Below are 18,993 nucleotides of genomic sequence, written 5' to 3'. Positions count from 1 at the left end.
CGTGAGCGAACCATATGAGCTGAACCAAATGACACCTGGCAGCCGCCCAAGGGGAGTGAAACGTTGGAAAATCAACGTTATTGGTTACTCAAACTGAAGTGAGGGTGAAATCATTTATTTTTAATTTAGATTTAGAAAACGAGGAAAAAAATCGTCGATAGACATCAAACGAACAAAGGAAGCGACGGAGAGAGAAAAAGCCGTGGAAGAATCAAAAGGGCAGAAAAAAAATCCAGAAAGAAACGAAGCAGAAAAATATATATAGAGAAAGAGAGAGAGAAAGAGAAAGGCTTCTCTGTTTTGCTTCCGAAGAAAATGGAGAGAAAATCAAGCCAGAAGAGGTTCTTCACTTTCCATTCGCGCTCTTTATAGAACAATCACGTCTCTCGATTCCGATAGCCTTTCAACGTAAAGATTATTTTTTGTCAGAGAACTTCGTTGAATTCGAATCCAACTGTTCGACGATTCTTTAGGTGAATCTTTGTGTTTCTTTAGGGTTTTGGAAACATTTTGCCGTGATGTGTTACATTTGAAAGATAATTGATATCTAGGGTTAAGTTGGATTTATCAAGGCTGGCGGATTTCAAGGTCAAGTGATGGCGGATCTGCCTGGTTTCCGCCTCTTTACGGGATTCAGTTTGAGCTTAATACTGGAGAAGGTTATAGTGTCTGGTTTAGGGTTTTCTTCTGAGGATTGTGGAGCGGAACAGTTGGAGTGGGAAGTATGCTGAGCGTGTTGCGGGTGCACTTTCCGTCCGACATTCCGATCGTAGGATGTGAGCTTACGCCGTATGTGTTGTTGAGGTTACCTGATAGCTCCGTCACTACAGATGATGTTCCTGAATCAGCCCCACTCGATGGTTTTTACTTGAGATACAAGTGGTACGTGCTTCTTTGTCTTTCCCTGCACTGGTTCGATGTCTTTTCCCTTTTCTTTTTGGGTTTTTTTTTTGGGGGGGTTGGTTTAACTGCTTGTTACTACCTTATTAGACACCAGGGCAACATTTTTACGTTGTTGTTTTTGTGAAATTTTTTAACATTTTAGTCTCTTTCAGTTGAAGGTACCGCGTCATGTAAAGCATCGATTATCATGGGTCCTAGTATGGTTGATTTGGTGTTTCTATTTTTAGTTTCATCTCTATAATTTATGCTTTATTAATGAGACTTGTTGAATTTGTTATACAAGAGCTATAAATTGAAAAAGATGGGTAGCTTCTTTCTTATTTCTTACGGATGATCTTGGTACCATATTTTGAGCCTGCCTTAAATTTCTAAAACATGCCACTGTTAGATGCTGGGAGGCAATTTTGCCAGGCATAAGACTGTAAGTTGCGACATTCTCTAGCTTGAGGGCAGCCACTTTGTTCAGAAACGGGTAGAACTGTTCACCTCTACTGTACCCTGTTTCTTATTTGTAGTTGGGATGCTGTGGGGACCTCCCCTGATTTTGAATTTCCTTCTAACATTTAGGCTGTTATTTTAGAATTCTTATGCTAGATTTTCCCATCTCACCTTCCTAATGGAAAAACAAAGAATAATTTATTGTCTGCCCACTTGGGAATGCGGCCCATACGGCCTTCGTCTCTGCCCAAGGCCTCATTTCTCTCTCTCTCAACATGTTTTTTATTTGCAATTCCCTTTGTTGATGTGGTGACTTCTTCTGGCATGGCTTTGATGGTGGTTTGGATCAAGAGGTGTCTTGTTGGTTTATTGAAACTAAAGATTGATGAAAAAGAAATTCACCCCAAAAAGGGAAAGATTGATGAAATGCTATCAGTGAACGCATTCCAAACCCCTCTAAGAACAGGGGAAAAAAAGCAAACTGAAATTGTACAGGGTTTAAGAACTCATTATGTTCTGTGATTCATTTTGTATGGAATCTGCATATACTGGGATCCTTTTTTTGCATGACAAATGGAACTTAATTAGTAACTAACTGCTTTTGCTTGGCTTGGGCCTTGCAGAGTGTTCTAAAGTCAGTGTTAGAACTTAATAAGTAACTAACCTATTATCCTTTTAATTCTTATACATAAACTGGATGTATCTTTTGGAATGGTCAAATTAGGGCACAAGCCCCAACGGACGTGGGATACTTCGATTTGGAGGGGAAACATAGTGTAGAGTATAAACTAAGAGTGACTATTTATGATTTGTATAGAATCAGATATGTAACACATTGCAGCAGAATATAAAGAAATAAAGAGGATGAATCAAGAAATCTTAGGTTAAGAACAAACAAGCTTTCAAATTTCATGACTGATTGCAAAGTAGTCCATTTCCAGAATGAAATAGTATTTCAAATTTCATAATTGCGGAGCATGAAAGGGCCCCCTTACCATCTATGATATTTCAACTTGATTTTAGTTCTGGATTAAAAAAATCAGAACATTTAGAGACTCAAAGTGACCAAAACACATATCTTCTTGAAGGAGCCTTGGGCAGTCCTGCCCTTGCTTAGTTTTTACTCATTCTTATTTGACTCCTGAAGTACTTTTTGGAGACTTATATTACAGAATGGAGGAGAAATCAAATAACTAGGCCCATAATTCAACTAGAAATTCTGATTGCCTAGATTGAAAGAAGAAATTCATTTTTGGTCCACAAACCACTCAGGCTTTGTAATCTTCGCTCTTTCTTTCAATTTGCCCTAAAAACAATTTCTTGTTTCTCAATTTACTGAAACAGTATTAATCATCATAAAAAGGTTACCATATGTATGCATTCCTATGTTTTTCCTGTGGTGTTACAAGGGGTACCATAAAACAGGTCAATTTTTATTCCTAAGAAAGCTGCTTCCTTTAATGTCTCATTTTCAGATGCTATGTTCTTCCTTTATCATGAGATACTTCTGGTTGGGAAGTTTCTACTTTGTTAGTTGAATATCATGCCTTAAAACATTCTAGAAAAGAATTGGATATGCATATGAGGTCTTTGATATTTGGGATAATCTACTGGAAACTATTTTGTGAGTTTGTGTTCAAAGCATATCAATGGTGGTACCAGCAAATTGACCAGAACCTTTTATTGTGTCCTATTGTCTCTTTCTCTGGTGTCAGCATCATTTTGCTATGAATATTGGTGCTAGCTTGAAAGAAAATGCTGCTTTTGTTATTTTCTTTTGATATCAGTTTGTTATAATTTCTCAGGTACATTTTCTGATTCTTGTAATTCTTTTCATTGTGACAAAGTACTCTTGTTACTGGTGGCCAACTAGCCATTGTGATGGTCGTTTCACAAATGTCCATTAATCATGCCTTATTTTTGGTCCACAAAATTTTAATTTTATCTTCTCTTGTAATGTTTTGGGTTTTGAATTGGTGTTTGTTACACAGTGTTCAGGGATTTCACATTCTTCTGATCCATTTGTTCCTTGTTGCAGGTATCGTGTACACAATGACAGAAAAGTTGCTGTGTGCAGTATACACCCATCGGAGCAGGCAACCTTTCAGTGCTTAGGTTGTGTTAAGGCAAAGCTACCTGTTGCCAAAAGCTATCACTGCTCATCTAGGTGCTTTTCAGATGCATGGCAACATCACCGTGTTCTTCATGATCGTGCTGCAAGTGCAGTAAATGAAAATGGAACTGAGGAGGAAGAGTTATTCGGGCGCTTAAGCTCCTCTGGATCTGGTGTACTTAATACAAGCTTATCCAGTTCTACATCAAGTATAGGGCAAAATTCTAGCATGAACAATGGGTCTGCACCTTTATATCCCACAACTGTTATTGAAAGAACCAGTGGTGATGCGTGGTTTGAAGTTGGACGTTCCAAAACATATACTCCAACTGCTGATGATATTGGTCATGTTCTTAAGTTTGAATGTGTGGGTGTAGATGCAGAGTCTAAATTACCTGTGGGACATGTTAACACTATATTGACTTCCCGTGTCATCCCAGCTCCCTCCCCTAGCCCCCGTCGTTTGGTTCCAGTCAGTGGAGTTGATGTTATGGGGCATTTAGATTCAAATGGCCGCTCTGTATCCGAAACCTTTACTGTGCTATCGTACAATATTCTCTCTGATGCATATGCAACAAGTGAACAATACAGTTACTGCCCTTCTTGGGCACTTTCTTGGCCCTATCGCAGACAGAATTTGTTGCGAGAAATTGTTGGCTACCGTGCAGATATCATTTGTCTTCAAGAGGTATATTGGTTTTGATTAATGGAAAATTATTCTGTGTATCTGCTTCTTGCTTGACTGCAGTTAAATAAGCTATCATCATCAGTGATATTAGTAGTCATCATTTCTAGCTCTTCTTTAGCTCTATGTCCTTTCTGGCTAGGTTAACTTAAACACATTTTTTTGGATGAAATAGTAATCTGAGAGGTGGGATACCTTTTTCCATTTCCGGGCAGCTGTTGGTGGTGGGCCATGGGGGAGAAGGGGAAGAGATCGCTTAAGGACACATTCTCAAAGAGAAATCCAAACCCCCGTTCAATTTACTCTGTGAATGGTTGGGTTACAAGTGGATGGTTAAAAGAAATAGCTAGACTCCTTATAAGACCATGAAATTGAGATAATGACATGCAATTCAATCTAACTATAAATCTCTTTTAGTAGTAATTTAAAAACAAATAAATACTGGAATAGGGATGACTAATTTCAGACCTTGCTGGACCAAACACCATTGGACTTGGACCAATGCTTTGTGTGTTTGGGCTTCCGAAGCTTAGCCTACTGGTCCAGCCAGTCATGTGACATCACATCAGCTGTCCTATTTTTTTCTCTTTTTCACTGGATTTTTGTCTTTAAAAATTGCCTTGGGGCATTTCCTTCTACTTTGGTGGAGGTGTCAGCGTTTTCTCTTCTAATCCCTGAGTCTACACAATGGTGCAGGAGTTGCATTTGTTTTTTTCTTAGCATTATAAATTCTTCTAAGCATATGGATGTATCTTATTTTCTGGGTTCAGGTTCAAAGTGATCATTTTGAGGGATTTTTTACTCCTGAGCTGGACAAACATGGTTATCAAGCTCTTTACAAGAAGAGGACAACTGAGGTTGGCATATAAATTATCTTCTCATTTGTCCATTTAAGAGATTTTGAGGTTCTTTTCAACTTCTCTCAGCTAACCTGTTCCAATTATTTGGTATGAGCTACATGAATATGAATCTATTGCTCATTCTACAATGTTAAACTTATGATTGTTATTTTCGATGTTTATCCATGGTTGGCAGGTTTATGGTGGAAGTGCCTATCCAATTGATGGTTGTGCAATATTTTTCCGCCGAGACAGATTTACCCATGTCAAAAAATATGAGGTTTGTAGATAATCTTGTGGGTAGGTTGCTTTGCATGGGTTTTGAGTTATGTCAAATTATCATGAGAGTTTTTTTCTTGTATGCAGGTTGAATTTAATAAGGCTGCACAATCTTTGACTGATGCAGTGATACCAAGTACTCAGAAAAAAGTTGCTTTAAATAGATTGCTTAAGGTGGTTTGATTGCACTGGTTTTAATGGTTTGGGCTCTTTTTTTACCTTTTCCTGTTTTGTCCTGATCATTGAAGTTGTGTGTGTAGGATAATGTTGCACTCATAGCAGTTTTGGAAGCAAAGTTTATTACTGATAGGCGACAGCTTCTTTGTGTGGTGAGAGTTGACTAAAACTGTTTTCTTTCTTGTCTAGTCTGTGTTTCTATTAGTCTTGGCATGTATGAGTGAAGACTATTCCATTCATCATAGTGAACCATCAATTACAATTTTCTTTTGGGCAACATTTCTTTTTCCATTGATTGCAAGAGTTTACTTTGTATATATGTAAACTCGAAATGGTGTTTGATAAGTGCACTTTGTATTCAGTGTGTGTGTTTGCATACTGTCCTGCTTTAACCGATTTATTGAATGCAATGTAGTCTTCGTTGAAATAATGGACTTCGAATCTAATCATGAGTGTCCCTTGAGGAGGCTCTTAAATTTTATGCCAACTTCCTTGGTCAAAACTGTTTAATGCAGTCTTAAGCCTTATGCCTCTGCTTCATTCTTTTCCTTGGGAATAAAAGGGGTGCTAGTACAGAAAATGGTGGAATCCAAGATGAGAGAACCATTAGTCAAGCCATCTTACCAGATGGAATTTGGGAATGGGAAGGAAAATTTCAATAGTAGAACAAGTGTAACCTAAATTCTATAAGAAGAGTCATTATGATCCCACTGCTTTTAAGTTGGTCGGCAATGTCATTTGTTGGTGAGGTCTTGTTTGGGAGTTGAGATACGATGTTCAGGATGGAGAGTGAAGCCTTGTGGATTATCATGTCCCACCCTAGCAAACGCCGTGTTGCTTGAAGGCTAACCTCAGATAGATTTTGTCATTTCTTGAGCAATGACTTGTTGAACACTCCCCAACTCTATGAGGAAGCACACTGGTTCTACCCAGGGATCTAGTCCATCACTGGTTAGTTTTCCATGTGCACCCTTAATTGCTTCAACTCCTTAACTGTTATGTCATCTACTCTATCCCTCTGGTCACATGCTACCCCAGAATGATTGCATGTGACCATTTGCTCTATTGCATCTGATAGTTGGAAGATTCAGGAAAATTGTAGGGCATCTGAGTGTGTTTGCAAGCCCTAATCTTATGCCATGCTTCCTCAGAAATGACACGTGGAGATTCACTCTCTTGCACCTGGTATTTGGAAGATTCAAGAGTGCCTTTGCGAGTGTCTGATCTGATACCATGCTTCCTTAGAAACGGCACATGGAGATTAACTACTATGTGATCCTTCTGGAGTAGCATGCTAGCAATGTAACCAGAGGGATTAGGTGCGTTTTGGAGTCCACTTGAATCTCACAGGCAAGGTTTGAAATCTTGGTTTCTTTTGACCTTTTGGTTGGATTGAATAATCCAAAATATTGAAATTTCATCAAAATTTTGGTGAAATATATTTTCTTGGACAAGTTTTAGTGGTCATTTCGATGGTTTTTAGGCCAAATCAAGGCCTAAACTTCATTGAAATCCTATTTTAGTCTATATTAACATATTTAAATATTGTTTTGCAAAATCAGTTACCTAAATTGGTGTTTTGGATACACACCTTGATGGCAGTATACAATTGATCCTCATTGTGTAATTAGTCATCTGTGTATTGATTAAGTAAAGGACACAAATAATAAGCAATTTAAAGTTTTAAGCAAGTAATGAAATAAATATTTCAAGCATATTGTCAAATAGATCCATAGCATAATTTTCAAGGATTTCATCACATCAATACCTTCTTAATTCCTAATTCATTTGGTTCATACTTAGCAAATGCTAATATTGACTACAAAACCTTCTAGGATCAATGGTTGGTGGATCATAGTAGTAGCCTGAGGCCAAGGCATTGAAACAGCATCTGAGCAAAAATTTCTCTGTGGTGAAGTTGCCCCAGCCCTCTGGACTTGGCTTATGTGGAAGCCTTTAGCACGGGGTTCACCCTTTATGTCTTTGATCCATTGTTTTCCGTTACTATTGTAGGATGTAGACTACCAAACTTTGAAGAAACCACTGATCCTCTGTTTTATGCATCTTATATGATGACATCAGTAGCATGTAAAACTGGTGGATTGGGTAGGGGGAGGCAGCAAAATCTTTGAGTGGAGACACTCAAGTACAAATATCTGAAAGATTTCAACTGAAAATTTTGAGATCTCGAAATGAAATACAGTCTTATGATTCTGCTGGCTGCATGTACGACTGGTTGATTGGGTAGGAGAAGGCATCACCCCGCCCCCTCTTTGAGGGTAGACACTCAAGCACCAAAATTTCTGAGATTCCGAAATGAAATACCTAGATTTCTACAGAGATATGGTATTTTGGGCATTTAGTTGAGCATGGAGTTGGGCTAGGTTGGTTCTGAAATGCCTATTTTATCTTTCAGTTTGATTTGGTTTAATTGGCATAGTATAAGATTGTGGATGCCTTTCTGCTGTGTATGGATTGACACTAGTATGTCCAATCTTGGTCTAAGCTGAATGGGATAATGCATTCCTAATATTTGGCTTAAGAACCAATCGAACCAATAATCATGGTGCAGCATCTATAAAAATATAGAATTTTGCCATGTCTTTTACTGTCCTTGTCTCCTCTTTGCCTAAAAAATAGTGCATGTTAGGTATGCCCTTCTATTCGTAATCCTCTCTTAGAATTTTAGGATCAGTTAAGAATGAAGGTCTATTAGAGATATCCTTTTAGCTTCAATTTCAGGACTTAGCAGTGGAATTGTAGAGCTAACTTTCCATCAAATATGAGCCAAACTGGATGATTCTGAACACAGTTTCTTGGTTCCTGCACCATCTGAAAATGGGGACGCTAAAACTTATTTGATGTCTTGCCATCTTGGATTGATAATTTGGTGTAGGTTTCCCTGAGATTCAGTTAATTTGCTGAATCTGAAATATCTGATTATCAAGTCATAGTTAGTCATCCTGATTCAATCTACAAGAACAGAAAGAGAGTAGGATATCCTATTAAATATGACCCATTGAGGTGTTCACATAGGTTCTACTTCCTACTTGGAACATAAGCATATGAACAAATTCATGTTCAATATGGAGTCACTAGGATTAATTTAGGTTAGGATGGGTTCAATATTGTATGTTAGGGCAGGACAGTCCTTGGACTAATTTTTATTTTCTTGGGTGGTTGGATTTTTTTTTGGGAATTTTTTTTAGTGTTATCTTGAGGCAGATTGTGGGGTTTTCATTCTATTTTTGACTGTTGCTTGAGACATAAGAGTGATGTTTTAAATGCTATCAGTTATTAATAGTTGATTTGCTCATAGGAAACTAGAGTCCTTATTTTGAAAATCTCGTCAGCTGTCCAAGAGACTGAGATTCAGATAATTTACCTTGGAATTTTTTGTTTCTATAGATATATGTTATCCACCACATTATTAGTCAGTCAATTAATCTTGTTTGATTTGTGCATGGCCTGGGTGGTTTTTCTGTTTTCTTTCTCCCTTATTCCTGTATCTCTAGGAAAAACTCAACCGCTGTCTCCTTTTCTCCCTATTGATGTCATTACTAGGTTAAATGTTTTTTGTTTTGCCTCATCCCCAATCAGCATATTTCTCTTCTTCTCCTTTGAGTGGTTGATACTTTCAGATAACAAATCTATGGACCCAACTACTGTATACGTCTCCACAGTTTCCTTGAAACCTACTATATTTAATTAGTTGATCCACCTCCTTATTAAAGGTTTAAAGTATTGGTATCGAGTATCTTATCTGATAGGTGATTTTAAGGTGTCGTACTAGGCTACTAGCCAATAAATTTTGGCAAGATTTGTCCTTAAAAAGGAAAAGAAAAGAGAAATGTATCAATAAGTATCGTATCGTCTGTATTCAATATGAGTGCATATCGGATAGTATCATATCGTGGGATACTTTAAACCATGCCCTTGTTCCTCCCACTGGTACTTCCAGGTAGTAATTCTTTTGATCCAAATTACTTATATTGTCTTGACTTCGTCTGGATGTCTTATATTAAATTAGTTTATCGGTCCCCCTTTCAATTTGGAATTTTATTCTTTAGAATCTGTCTCTACCTTGCTCCAATTCTCTTCATTGGGTCTGAGATTATATACTAGTATTATTAACTGCGAGATCTGATGGGTAGACTGGATAATTTCAGCACTGGAAACAGAGTCTGTAAGATTGACCCATCACCTATATATCCATCTTTATTGATCAGTTTCACGGACTCACTTAATGCGTCATTTATGTGAATTTTGGTTCATTATCTGGTGGATCTGATTCGACCGTAGATGGAGTTGGACTCATTTTCCCAAGAAAGAGGTACTATGGAAAATGACTCAACCTGAACATGATTCAAACATTTAAGATGGTTTATGTTAACATGAAATGTAAAAGTAACCCCTGGATATCTCCTGAACACCCTCTTCACCCGTAGTTCCCAGGATAGGTTTGTTTGCATGGTTAGATCTTGCCACTCCTATATTTGATTCCAAGTCCAATTTGGGTATCCAATATGAACTTGATAGGATCTGATTCGGATCTGATTCTTTTTTATATAACGAGCAGTAAAGCTGTTCTCTGTATAATTATATATAATAGTGAGTTGATTTTAAAATGGAGTAGCTTGCTTCTTTAAATTGGAAGGACCATGCATGATCACATTTAAAATTAATTTTCCACTTCTCCCATTCTCGTATTGACTTGTAAATGCATTTATAATGAGCTCTTGTCAAATCTTGACTATCTGCTTTCACCTTGTGGGAATGGAATACAGGCAAATACACATTTAAATGTTCACCAAGATCTCAAAGATGTCAAGCTTTGGCAGGTTTTAATCAAGCATTCTCTGCCTCAATCCAATTTATGCATTAGTATATGTTCTATTGATGTTTGACCAAACTATTCATGGAACCTTTTTCGGGTCATTGTTTCAGGTCCATACTCTTTTAAAAGGACTGGAGAAGATCGCTAACAGTGCGGAGATCCCAATGTTGGTTTGTGGAGATTTTAATTCAGTTCCTGGAAGGTTGGTATAAATGTAGTTCAAATTTCCATTCACTGATTCATAATGAGCATAATCAGTAGACATTATAATCCTAAAATTCTAAGAAAGATGTTGGGTTTATTGTAGTGCTCCTCATGCACTGCTTGCAATTGGAAAGGTTGAACCAATGCATCGAGATCTAGAAGTGGATCCCCTTGGAATTTTCCACTCTGGCAGGAAGTTAACGCATGAGCTACCTCTGGTAAAGATGTTGCACTAGTTTATTGAATTAAAAACAATAATATGTTGCTCTAAGAACTTGTCCACTGAATAGACATTATTGTTGTATCAGGTCAGTGCCTACTCATCATTTGCAAGACTGGGTGTTGGTCTTGGTTTTGAGCAACAACAAAGGAGAATGGACCGCACAACAAATGAGCCAGTATTTACACACTGCACTAGAGATTTTATAGGCACTCTTGATTACATATTTTATACGGGTAGGTTTGCAAGATCCTTTATGTGAGCTGTTTCTGTGAAGGATCCTTCTTTTTAGCTGCACCAGTTGAAAATTTTAACAGGCATTGTTGATTACATATTCTTTTACATTGTAGACACTTGAGATTTTACTGGCTTTTACTTTGTCGCATAGTCATTGAAGGGGGAAAGATCCTGATATACAAAAAATTGATTTGTTGTCTCAGCGGACTCTTTAACTGTTGAATCTTTATTGGAGCTTCTGGATGAGGAGACCGTACGTAAAGACACAGCGCTTCCTTCTCCAGAGTGGTCTTCTGATCATATAGCACTTTTAGCTGAATTCCGCTGTAAGCCACCTAGAACAAGACGCTGATGCTACAAAGTAAGCATTTTATTTATATCTTCTATGCTTTCCATTTTGAGGTTATTTCTCCCTTTGTTGTTCTGATTCTTCTGAAGTGTATATAGTGATTCCAGAATTTACACAAAGTAGAATGCAGTAAAGGTTGATGCAGTATTTTGCCTCTGCCAGTGTTTATAGGCATATTTGACTCTCTTATTTAATTCTCTAATAAGTGACTAACTACTACTAGAAGTATTCTTAAGGCTTGTCAAGGCTGATCTCTTTTGGGCATGTACATGAGAAAACATTTGGTGTCATACGCTTGCAACTTTCGATTGTGAACTCCCCTTCCCTGTCTTGCTCCCTGTCCCACACACATTGCATGACTTTTCTATAGACTCACTTCACCTGCAACTCCCCACCCTCCATTCTGAAGTTTACTGCTCTGATACAGCCATTATTAAGTCTTTCCCCATCTCTAACAGCACCTCCCTGCATTTCCAACTAACCTTCAATTCATCCCCCCCCCCCCCCCCCCTTTTTTTTTTAATTATTTCTTTGGAGAAAATCACAATCCTCTCCCTGTACTTTATTTCAATCCCACTACCCTCACCTGCATATTGAGTGATGACTACCATCTCCTCTGATATTTATAGATTCTATCGACCATACACAGTCCATTGGAAAGAGCTGTTGAGTGATGACCTTAGTCTTAAAATATTCTTCTAAGCCCCAAGCTACCTTATATATCGTGATATTCCAAAATTGTCTTCCTTATTAATAAGAGAATTAGTGAGATAAGGAGAAGCACTTTTCTTTTTAGTTTGCACTGTTTGGTGGTAATCCTTTTTGCCTTTTCTCTGCTGCTTGACTCAAATATTTTTCTGCTGATCTGTTCTGTCGCCTGTCAAGGGAGGAAATTGGTCTGGTTTACTATTAATGTGCTCCTTTCTGCAGTTTGGGTGTTGGATTTTGTTCACAGTACCAATGTTTTCTCCCTAATTAAAATATCTATGTTATCTGTAGATTAATATCTGTCTGTCTGTATGATCTAACCACAGATCTAGGGTTAGGCATGGGGAGGTAATTGCCTAGATTTTTGGTTGCCCAAGAAATTCCAGCAAATAGAGATAAAAATATTATGGGTTGCCTAGGGTTGCTAGGAAAGAAACTAAATAATTTTGGGTGGTTGAAGGATGGCTATGGGTCAATCGAAAATTATGTGGGAAGGGTTTTGCAGATTAGGGAAGGTTTGGGAATGGGATGGGATCCTTTACTGGGTAGTAAGGTAGCCAAAATAATATTGCGGACAACTTGGAAAGCTATAGAAACCTGCAGTTGGAGCGTGGAGGGGTTAAGGGATAATTCTAGGGAAGGGAATGGAAAGGAAACCAACGGTTGGGTGTGAGGAAGACTTTAGGGTTTTAACAACCCAATTCAATGAAGATGTAATGGTTAGGAATAGGATCTTGAAGGAAAGATCCATTTTTGTGAGATCTCTTATTTTTTCTTTTCTGTTCTTTTCTTTCTTTTTTTATGCCGCAAGAAAGAGAGATTGAGAGAGAGAAAGAGAGTTGGGAGGGAATGGGGAGGGGTCACAGGGCAGGGACAGGGGTGGGGAGGGGGGGGGGTCATAGGGGTCGTGGGGAGTTAGGGAAGGGGCTGGGGTGTCTTGAGTTCTTGGACTGCAGGAAAGGGACAGCAGGTTTCTTGGAGATTCTTGGGGATCTTCTTGATGTCTCTTGGTCTGAAACAGAAACTAATAGGAGCCGCAGGTATAGGGAGAAGAGGAGAAGGAAGAGAGATGAGGGTTGGGGTGAGGTGTTTGACTTACTTGGTTATGGAATCTGGAGGAAGCAGGTTGCTGGACTTCTTGCTGGAATTGCAGGACAGAACTTGAAAGCTTGATGAAACTGGTTGGAAATCTGAATGGTGCCGAATACTGAAGCAGTTCCTCTCTAAAACCTCCCGAGGCCCCCTCAAAACAGGAACCCCGATCCTTAGTCAATAACTTTTCATTCAATAATTCAGACTGAAAATAACATTACATGAAGAGGCTATTTATAGCCTGAAAATGAAAGACTGACTGACTTCGAAATTCCTTAATAGATAAGGTTCCAATTACATCTTGCAATGGACTCTTATCCATAAAGCAACTCCTAACAGATAAGGGATCTTATCTTATCTCAACAACCTTAAAGAGGAATCAAATTACAATGAGATTACCATCTTAGATTGGAATCTTTTACAGACACATAACTTGGGACTCAAACAAAACAACTTTAAACCAAATTGGGACTCTTAAGCAAAACCAAACTCAACTCAAATACAAAATTGGACAAAACAAAAATTCTGGAAAGTTCTAGAAACAATTTTGGATATAAATTAAGGCCTAAAAACTCTCAAGAAGGGGTTCGGCCAGCTCGGGGTGGTTTCTTGGAGACATCCTGGGGGCCCCACTTGAGCTTTTGGCCAGGTGGGGTCCTTGTGTTCACATCACTCTGTCATATTGGGTGTTGGTGCATTTATTACATCTGTCTGTCCTCAATTGGTCTACGTTTTGCAAATGTTTTTGTTTATAATCTATGGTTTTCCTTCTTGAGGTAGATATGCCCTTGCCACTATAGAGATAGGAACCCTTAGGGAGCACTGCTTTTGCCCTTGTATTGCTTTAGCCACCTTTGCCTTCAATGAATTCAGTATTTGTCCACTCTGCCTTCTGGGAGTTCTAGCGAATGGGCTTAAGGTGTCACCCACTCAAAAATGTTTGTTTGTCATTCCTTTCTGTATGTTTATCTGTCGTTCCTTAGTTTACTTGTCTTTTCCCCTTGTATGAGTAGTCTTGAGCTTCTGAACTCCTTTTTTCGGTCAATTGAGGTCAACTGAAGGTTTAAGAGGCCTTCTATTCCCCATTTATCATAACATCAATGCCCTTTGTGTCTACATTACCAATATTCCAGACTATTTTATGCTGAGAAGATATTCCGGACTTGCAGATGACAGTTTCTTCCCTGCGTACTTGTTCTTTGTGTTTTCATTATTCCTTTCACTTCTGCATTTCTTTTCTGCTCTGTCCTTACTGTTATCCTTAGCTGCTTCTTTCCGATCTGTTTAGGAATGACTTGTTGGAACTCGAACTCTTTGGATATCAGAACCCATCTGGCCTGAAATTTTGGGGTTCAACTCACTTCCTCAGTTTCAGGATGATTCAGTCCCTTGTATATGTTTACCCAAGTTCCCAAAGAATTCCAATGGCAGTTTGAGGCCTCTTCTTGCTGGAGACGATATGATGACGTAGGAGGTATTATCCTCGGATGTATTAAAATTTAGAGATAAGGGGAGTTTTGCCTTTTCATTGCGTTTTTAGCTGTGTCAGCCAAGATAGTTGCAGTTGGTACTTGGTAGAGTCTTTAAATTTTAGGGGACACAATTGGCATCGGCAATGAGTGTAGTAATTTTTTTTTGTCTTTTGGGGGGGGGGAAGCCCTCTTGTGTATTGAAGGTCAATAAGTAGATCAGATAATTGAATATTGACGATGAGCCTCCCGGTTTACATGAGATTTTGCAATTGAAGTGTAAGGACAGGAATGGCCACGGTGGGTGTGGGTGCAACATGTGGTGCATTTAGCAAGGGAGACAACTTTGCCTCTTTGTTAGTGTGAGGCCTTCAGTCAAAACTCCTGTGCTAGCTTACCCTCTGATGAAAATGAAGACGATCAAGTTCGTTTTTGGGCAAAAAATCTTGTCGAAGAGAGCTAAATGTAAGAAAGGAGGATCTCACTGTGATTGTTTCGTTTCATTTGTCTTCAAATAGCCAGAATAAATTCGAATTACTTAGGGGAACCCCTGGCAAGTGGCGATGCCCCTGACCTCCCCATCTGTAACCTGTTATGAGTTTCGCACTTTCACTTGCTTGGCTAGCAACCTTTTTCATTTAATCATATAATATTCTACTTGCTTCTTGTATATCTGTTCTAGTGGCACAGCAATTAGCAATTTCATCTTCTGAGACAGAGAATGATGATGAGCACGAACAACTCACCATTGCCTAGGCACTAGTAAACTCTTGATTTCAGTAAAAAAGGATGGGAATGACAAACTCCGGTGATTCTCCAATTCCTCTCTTAAGATAATTCTCTTTGCAGATCCAAGACCATCAATCACACAGCTGACTCCCTAATTCGACCTCAAAAGTTAACTTGTCTTTCAAACATTGCGGTTCTTATAAGGTACAACCTGAAAGCTGCAGTATCTCCAGAAATTCTTGCAGGAGGATCTGCTTCTTACCTTATGGACTCATCCTCCCCAAGTGGCTTCAGTCCTACCCCCTCTTCCCCTTCGTTCTAACTTCTAAGTACTCTCAAGCAACCCTCTCCTCTCTCATCAGGTCTGAAATCACATAAAGAACCCTACTATTATATTTTCATATCATTGTATCAAAGGGTAAAAGAGTCTGGATTTGTTTCTCTGGATTTGTTTCTGTTTGTAACCGGCACCTCTCTCTTACATGTTTGGATATCGAAGTTTCTACTAATTTTTCTGTGGGCATTGCATCCTATTGCCCTGTGTTGCTTTGCTCTATAGAGTAATAGAAAGATATGCTTCTCAGATTTTCTTTTGTTTCCATATCTATGTGATGCAGATGTTTCCTTTTTATTTCTCTTCAACCTTAAATACAAGAGGATTACTCCATTTTGTTTTTGAATAAAAGATTCTGTTAGCTTTGTGATGTTTCCTTGTGCTCCTATGTTTATTTGAATTAATAGTGGGTATGCTTCGAGGGTGGGTCATGTTTCATCAAGATTTAAAATTTTCTACCTGGCTTTTGTTCAATCAAGATTTGCATTCGGCAACTATCAGCAGTTATTTACTGGTAGAACTCTCGTTTGTCCAGTGGTTTCATTTTCGTAAGTGCGAATTAGCTTTGTTTTTAATGTTCATAGATCTCCAATGTACATGTTTCATTGTGTTGAATTGCCACATTAGGTGCTTTTGGTTTTCATTTTCAGTCTTTTTTTTTTTTGGACAGATCTTAATGTAAAGCAGCTCTGTGAAGATAGTGATTCAGGCAATTAAAGTTTTATGGAGCAGTGTGCCTGATCGGCTCTTACCCAGGTGTTTTTGTTATGATAACCCATTGTGATCTGCTTGTATCATGCCATCCTTTTTCCCCTTTCTGGGTGAAAATCAAGCCATCCATGCCTCATGTAAAAGTTGTCTTATTCAAAATTTTTGGGTCCCATCTGTTGACCACCCTAGCATAAATTTCATCCAGAAAAGGTCCATCTGTTCGAAATAGTTTAGTTCTTGTCTCTTCTCATGTATCCCGCAGAAAATTCATCTAAAATGGCCGATTAGTTCAAAATAGTTTAGTTCTTGTCTTTCATATGACAGTGAACAAGAAAGGAATCCCCTGTACGTCTTGGTACTTGGTTCCCAATAGTGCCTAATCAGACACCAATTTATAGCGTTTGCCATGCTTAACCCCCATGGCTAATAGTCCTCAACAGTTGAGATATTTTCAAGTTATCTGGGCTGTATGCTCGACATGTTAACTAATTTGCCTCCAAATGTCTGCTGGAAGACCAAATTATTTGATAACTTCATAGGAAGAATTGTTTACGACTGGTTGTAGCAACCGGGGGGTATTGGGGGTGCTTAAAACAAGCACGGAACAGGATCAGAGGAATCGCTGACTGGTTCCTGCTGTTCCTTGGAGCTGGCCAAACTCCGTTTGATTTGATCCGTTCAGAGTGGAGCTAAGAATTGGTTAGACCTGTGTCATGATGATCTTGTTTGTTAAAACCATGGCCCAGCTTGAGCAAAACTTGTCGTTACTGTGTGATTATGACCTTTTGCCTTTTCTTTTCAATTTATTATTACAGACACATGACTTGTTGGGAACCAACGAAAGTGAATTTAGCTGTTGTTTGGTGTGAGCTGAAAGGACTTTCTGGAAACCTTACAGGTGTTAACTCAAGTAGTGTAAAGTGGGTTCGCAGGAGAACCCTTGTATGGTGCCACCTTAAGGTGCTTTTAATGCGTGTCCAGTTATCTCACTAACGTGCATTTTCTTCTCTAATGGTTGGATAAAGTTGCCTCGTGTTCACGCTTGCTTTCTGTTCTTTAATCCTGGGCTTTGAAAAGTGACTATGACTACAATTTTACAACTCAGCCTCGTAACGTCGAGTAGTTTGGGGTCTGGAAAGTCACTCTCCTTTACTGTATTGGAACTTGGAAGTGTCTGTGAGGTCTGGGTTTCTGGGTTTCTGGGTTTCTAACGTTACTGGCACGCACCTCAGCAGCTGTGCCATGTGTGCTGTAGAATGCCTGGTTTACAAGCCCCACAAAGCAACAACCCAGTAATTATGCAGTGGATGTAAGCCTAAATGGAAGCAGAGTAGATTCCAATCCTAGTGTTTGGCAGGGCTCAGACTGAAGAATTTAACTCTTTTCATCCCTGATGTAGTCTGGGATATTGTGCCATCCCTGATGTAGTCTGACATCTTACATGAATTCGTTACATTTTCATTCTAATGTGTTCAAACTTTAATGGGGGAAAAGTTGGCACCGAACTAATAGATGCTCTGTCCCATATCTGGAGGTTTCCATCACATTTTAGTCCTAATATTGCACTCAGTGCCTGTGCAGCTTATCATCCATGCCTGTTCATTCTCAATAGCACACCAGAGCCTAACCAGCTTTCCAAAAGAGGCTGGTCGAATCTCTATCATAACATGGGATAGAAATGAATGAAGTGAGGACAAATCAGGAAAGAGGATCCGGCCTCGACAAGTTTCGAACGTACATTAAACGCTGCTTCCCTTTTATTTTGAAGGAGTATGACAGTGTAGTTGACTTCCTTGGCAAGGAGACGCCCATGTATGACATTGTAAGACAACTGGTCCTCATCCACTGTATGAGCTTTAACCAAATGGGGCATGAGATTATTATTATCTTCCCCCACATATCAATCGAATGAAAGGAATTGTAGTATGGCTGGGACCAAATCATTCAATTGGGGGGTTTTAAGGATGTGAGAGGGCTTGCCTCTTAATAGCTATTTTGCTATATCTCATAGGTGGGCTTCTCTCTTCTCCTTGATTCATTCCATCACTAATCAATTTTGGTAAACATCAATTTCATCATTTAAGACAAGGTCCCTTAGCGTATATCTTTTGCTGATGATATTGTTTTAATAGGTGAGACTCAAGTAGGGATTAGTATTGGAATCTTAGAGAACAACTTTGGAATGAAATTAAACTAAGTAGATTGAAGATAAAATATCTAGTTTGTAACTATGGTCATGATTGGATGGACGATGAGGTGGTGAAACTTGATGAAAAAAAAGTTCTTTAGAGGGATTATTTTAGATATGTTGGTGCAATCATAAATAATTAAAAAGTGATATAGAGAATGATATTTCTCATAGAACTAAAAAAGGATGGATAAAGTAGAGAGGTGTGTCCAGGGTCTTGTGTAATTGACGTATTCCTTTAAAGCTCAAAGAAAAGTTATATATGACCGTAAATAACTATGATGCATGGTGTAGAGTATTGTGCTATTAAAAAAAATCAAATGTGTAGCAGAAGTGAGGATCTTAAGATGAATGAATGGCAAAACGAGGAAAGATAAGATAATGAATGATCATATTAGAATTGATATAGAGCTTTCCATATTCCTTTAATTTTTTTCCCTTAATTTTCTCTTTCTATGTGTGCAATTTAGAATTTATCCCT

General features: G+C 38.6%; 1 protein-coding gene across 1 annotated transcript; it reads left to right on the top strand.

The window, feature by feature from the left end:
* Positions 1 to 143: 143 nt before the first annotated feature.
* On the top strand, positions 144 to 18,208 carry LOC149001358 (carbon catabolite repressor protein 4 homolog 1-like). The gene is made up of 12 exons (XM_089137943.1): positions 144 to 882; positions 3,380 to 4,142; positions 4,910 to 4,996; positions 5,175 to 5,258; positions 5,345 to 5,431; positions 5,518 to 5,586; positions 10,222 to 10,275; positions 10,382 to 10,473; positions 10,579 to 10,693; positions 10,784 to 10,931; positions 11,136 to 11,293; positions 16,284 to 18,208. The coding sequence occupies exons 1-11, from the start codon at positions 725 to 727 to the stop codon at positions 11,282 to 11,284; spliced, it is 1,806 nt and encodes a 601-aa protein (XP_088994069.1). The 5' UTR covers positions 144 to 724; the 3' UTR covers positions 11,285 to 11,293; positions 16,284 to 18,208.
* Positions 18,209 to 18,993: the final 785 nt, after the last annotated feature.

Source organism: Hakea prostrata, chromosome 10, assembly GCF_041222555.1.
Source record: "Hakea prostrata isolate BN-2017 chromosome 10, UWA_Hpros_2, whole genome shotgun sequence".
Taxonomy (NCBI): Eukaryota; Viridiplantae; Streptophyta; class Magnoliopsida; order Proteales; family Proteaceae; genus Hakea; species Hakea prostrata.
The sequence above is the reverse complement of the archived record's forward strand: the minus strand, read 5'-3'. Positions and strand labels throughout refer to the sequence as shown.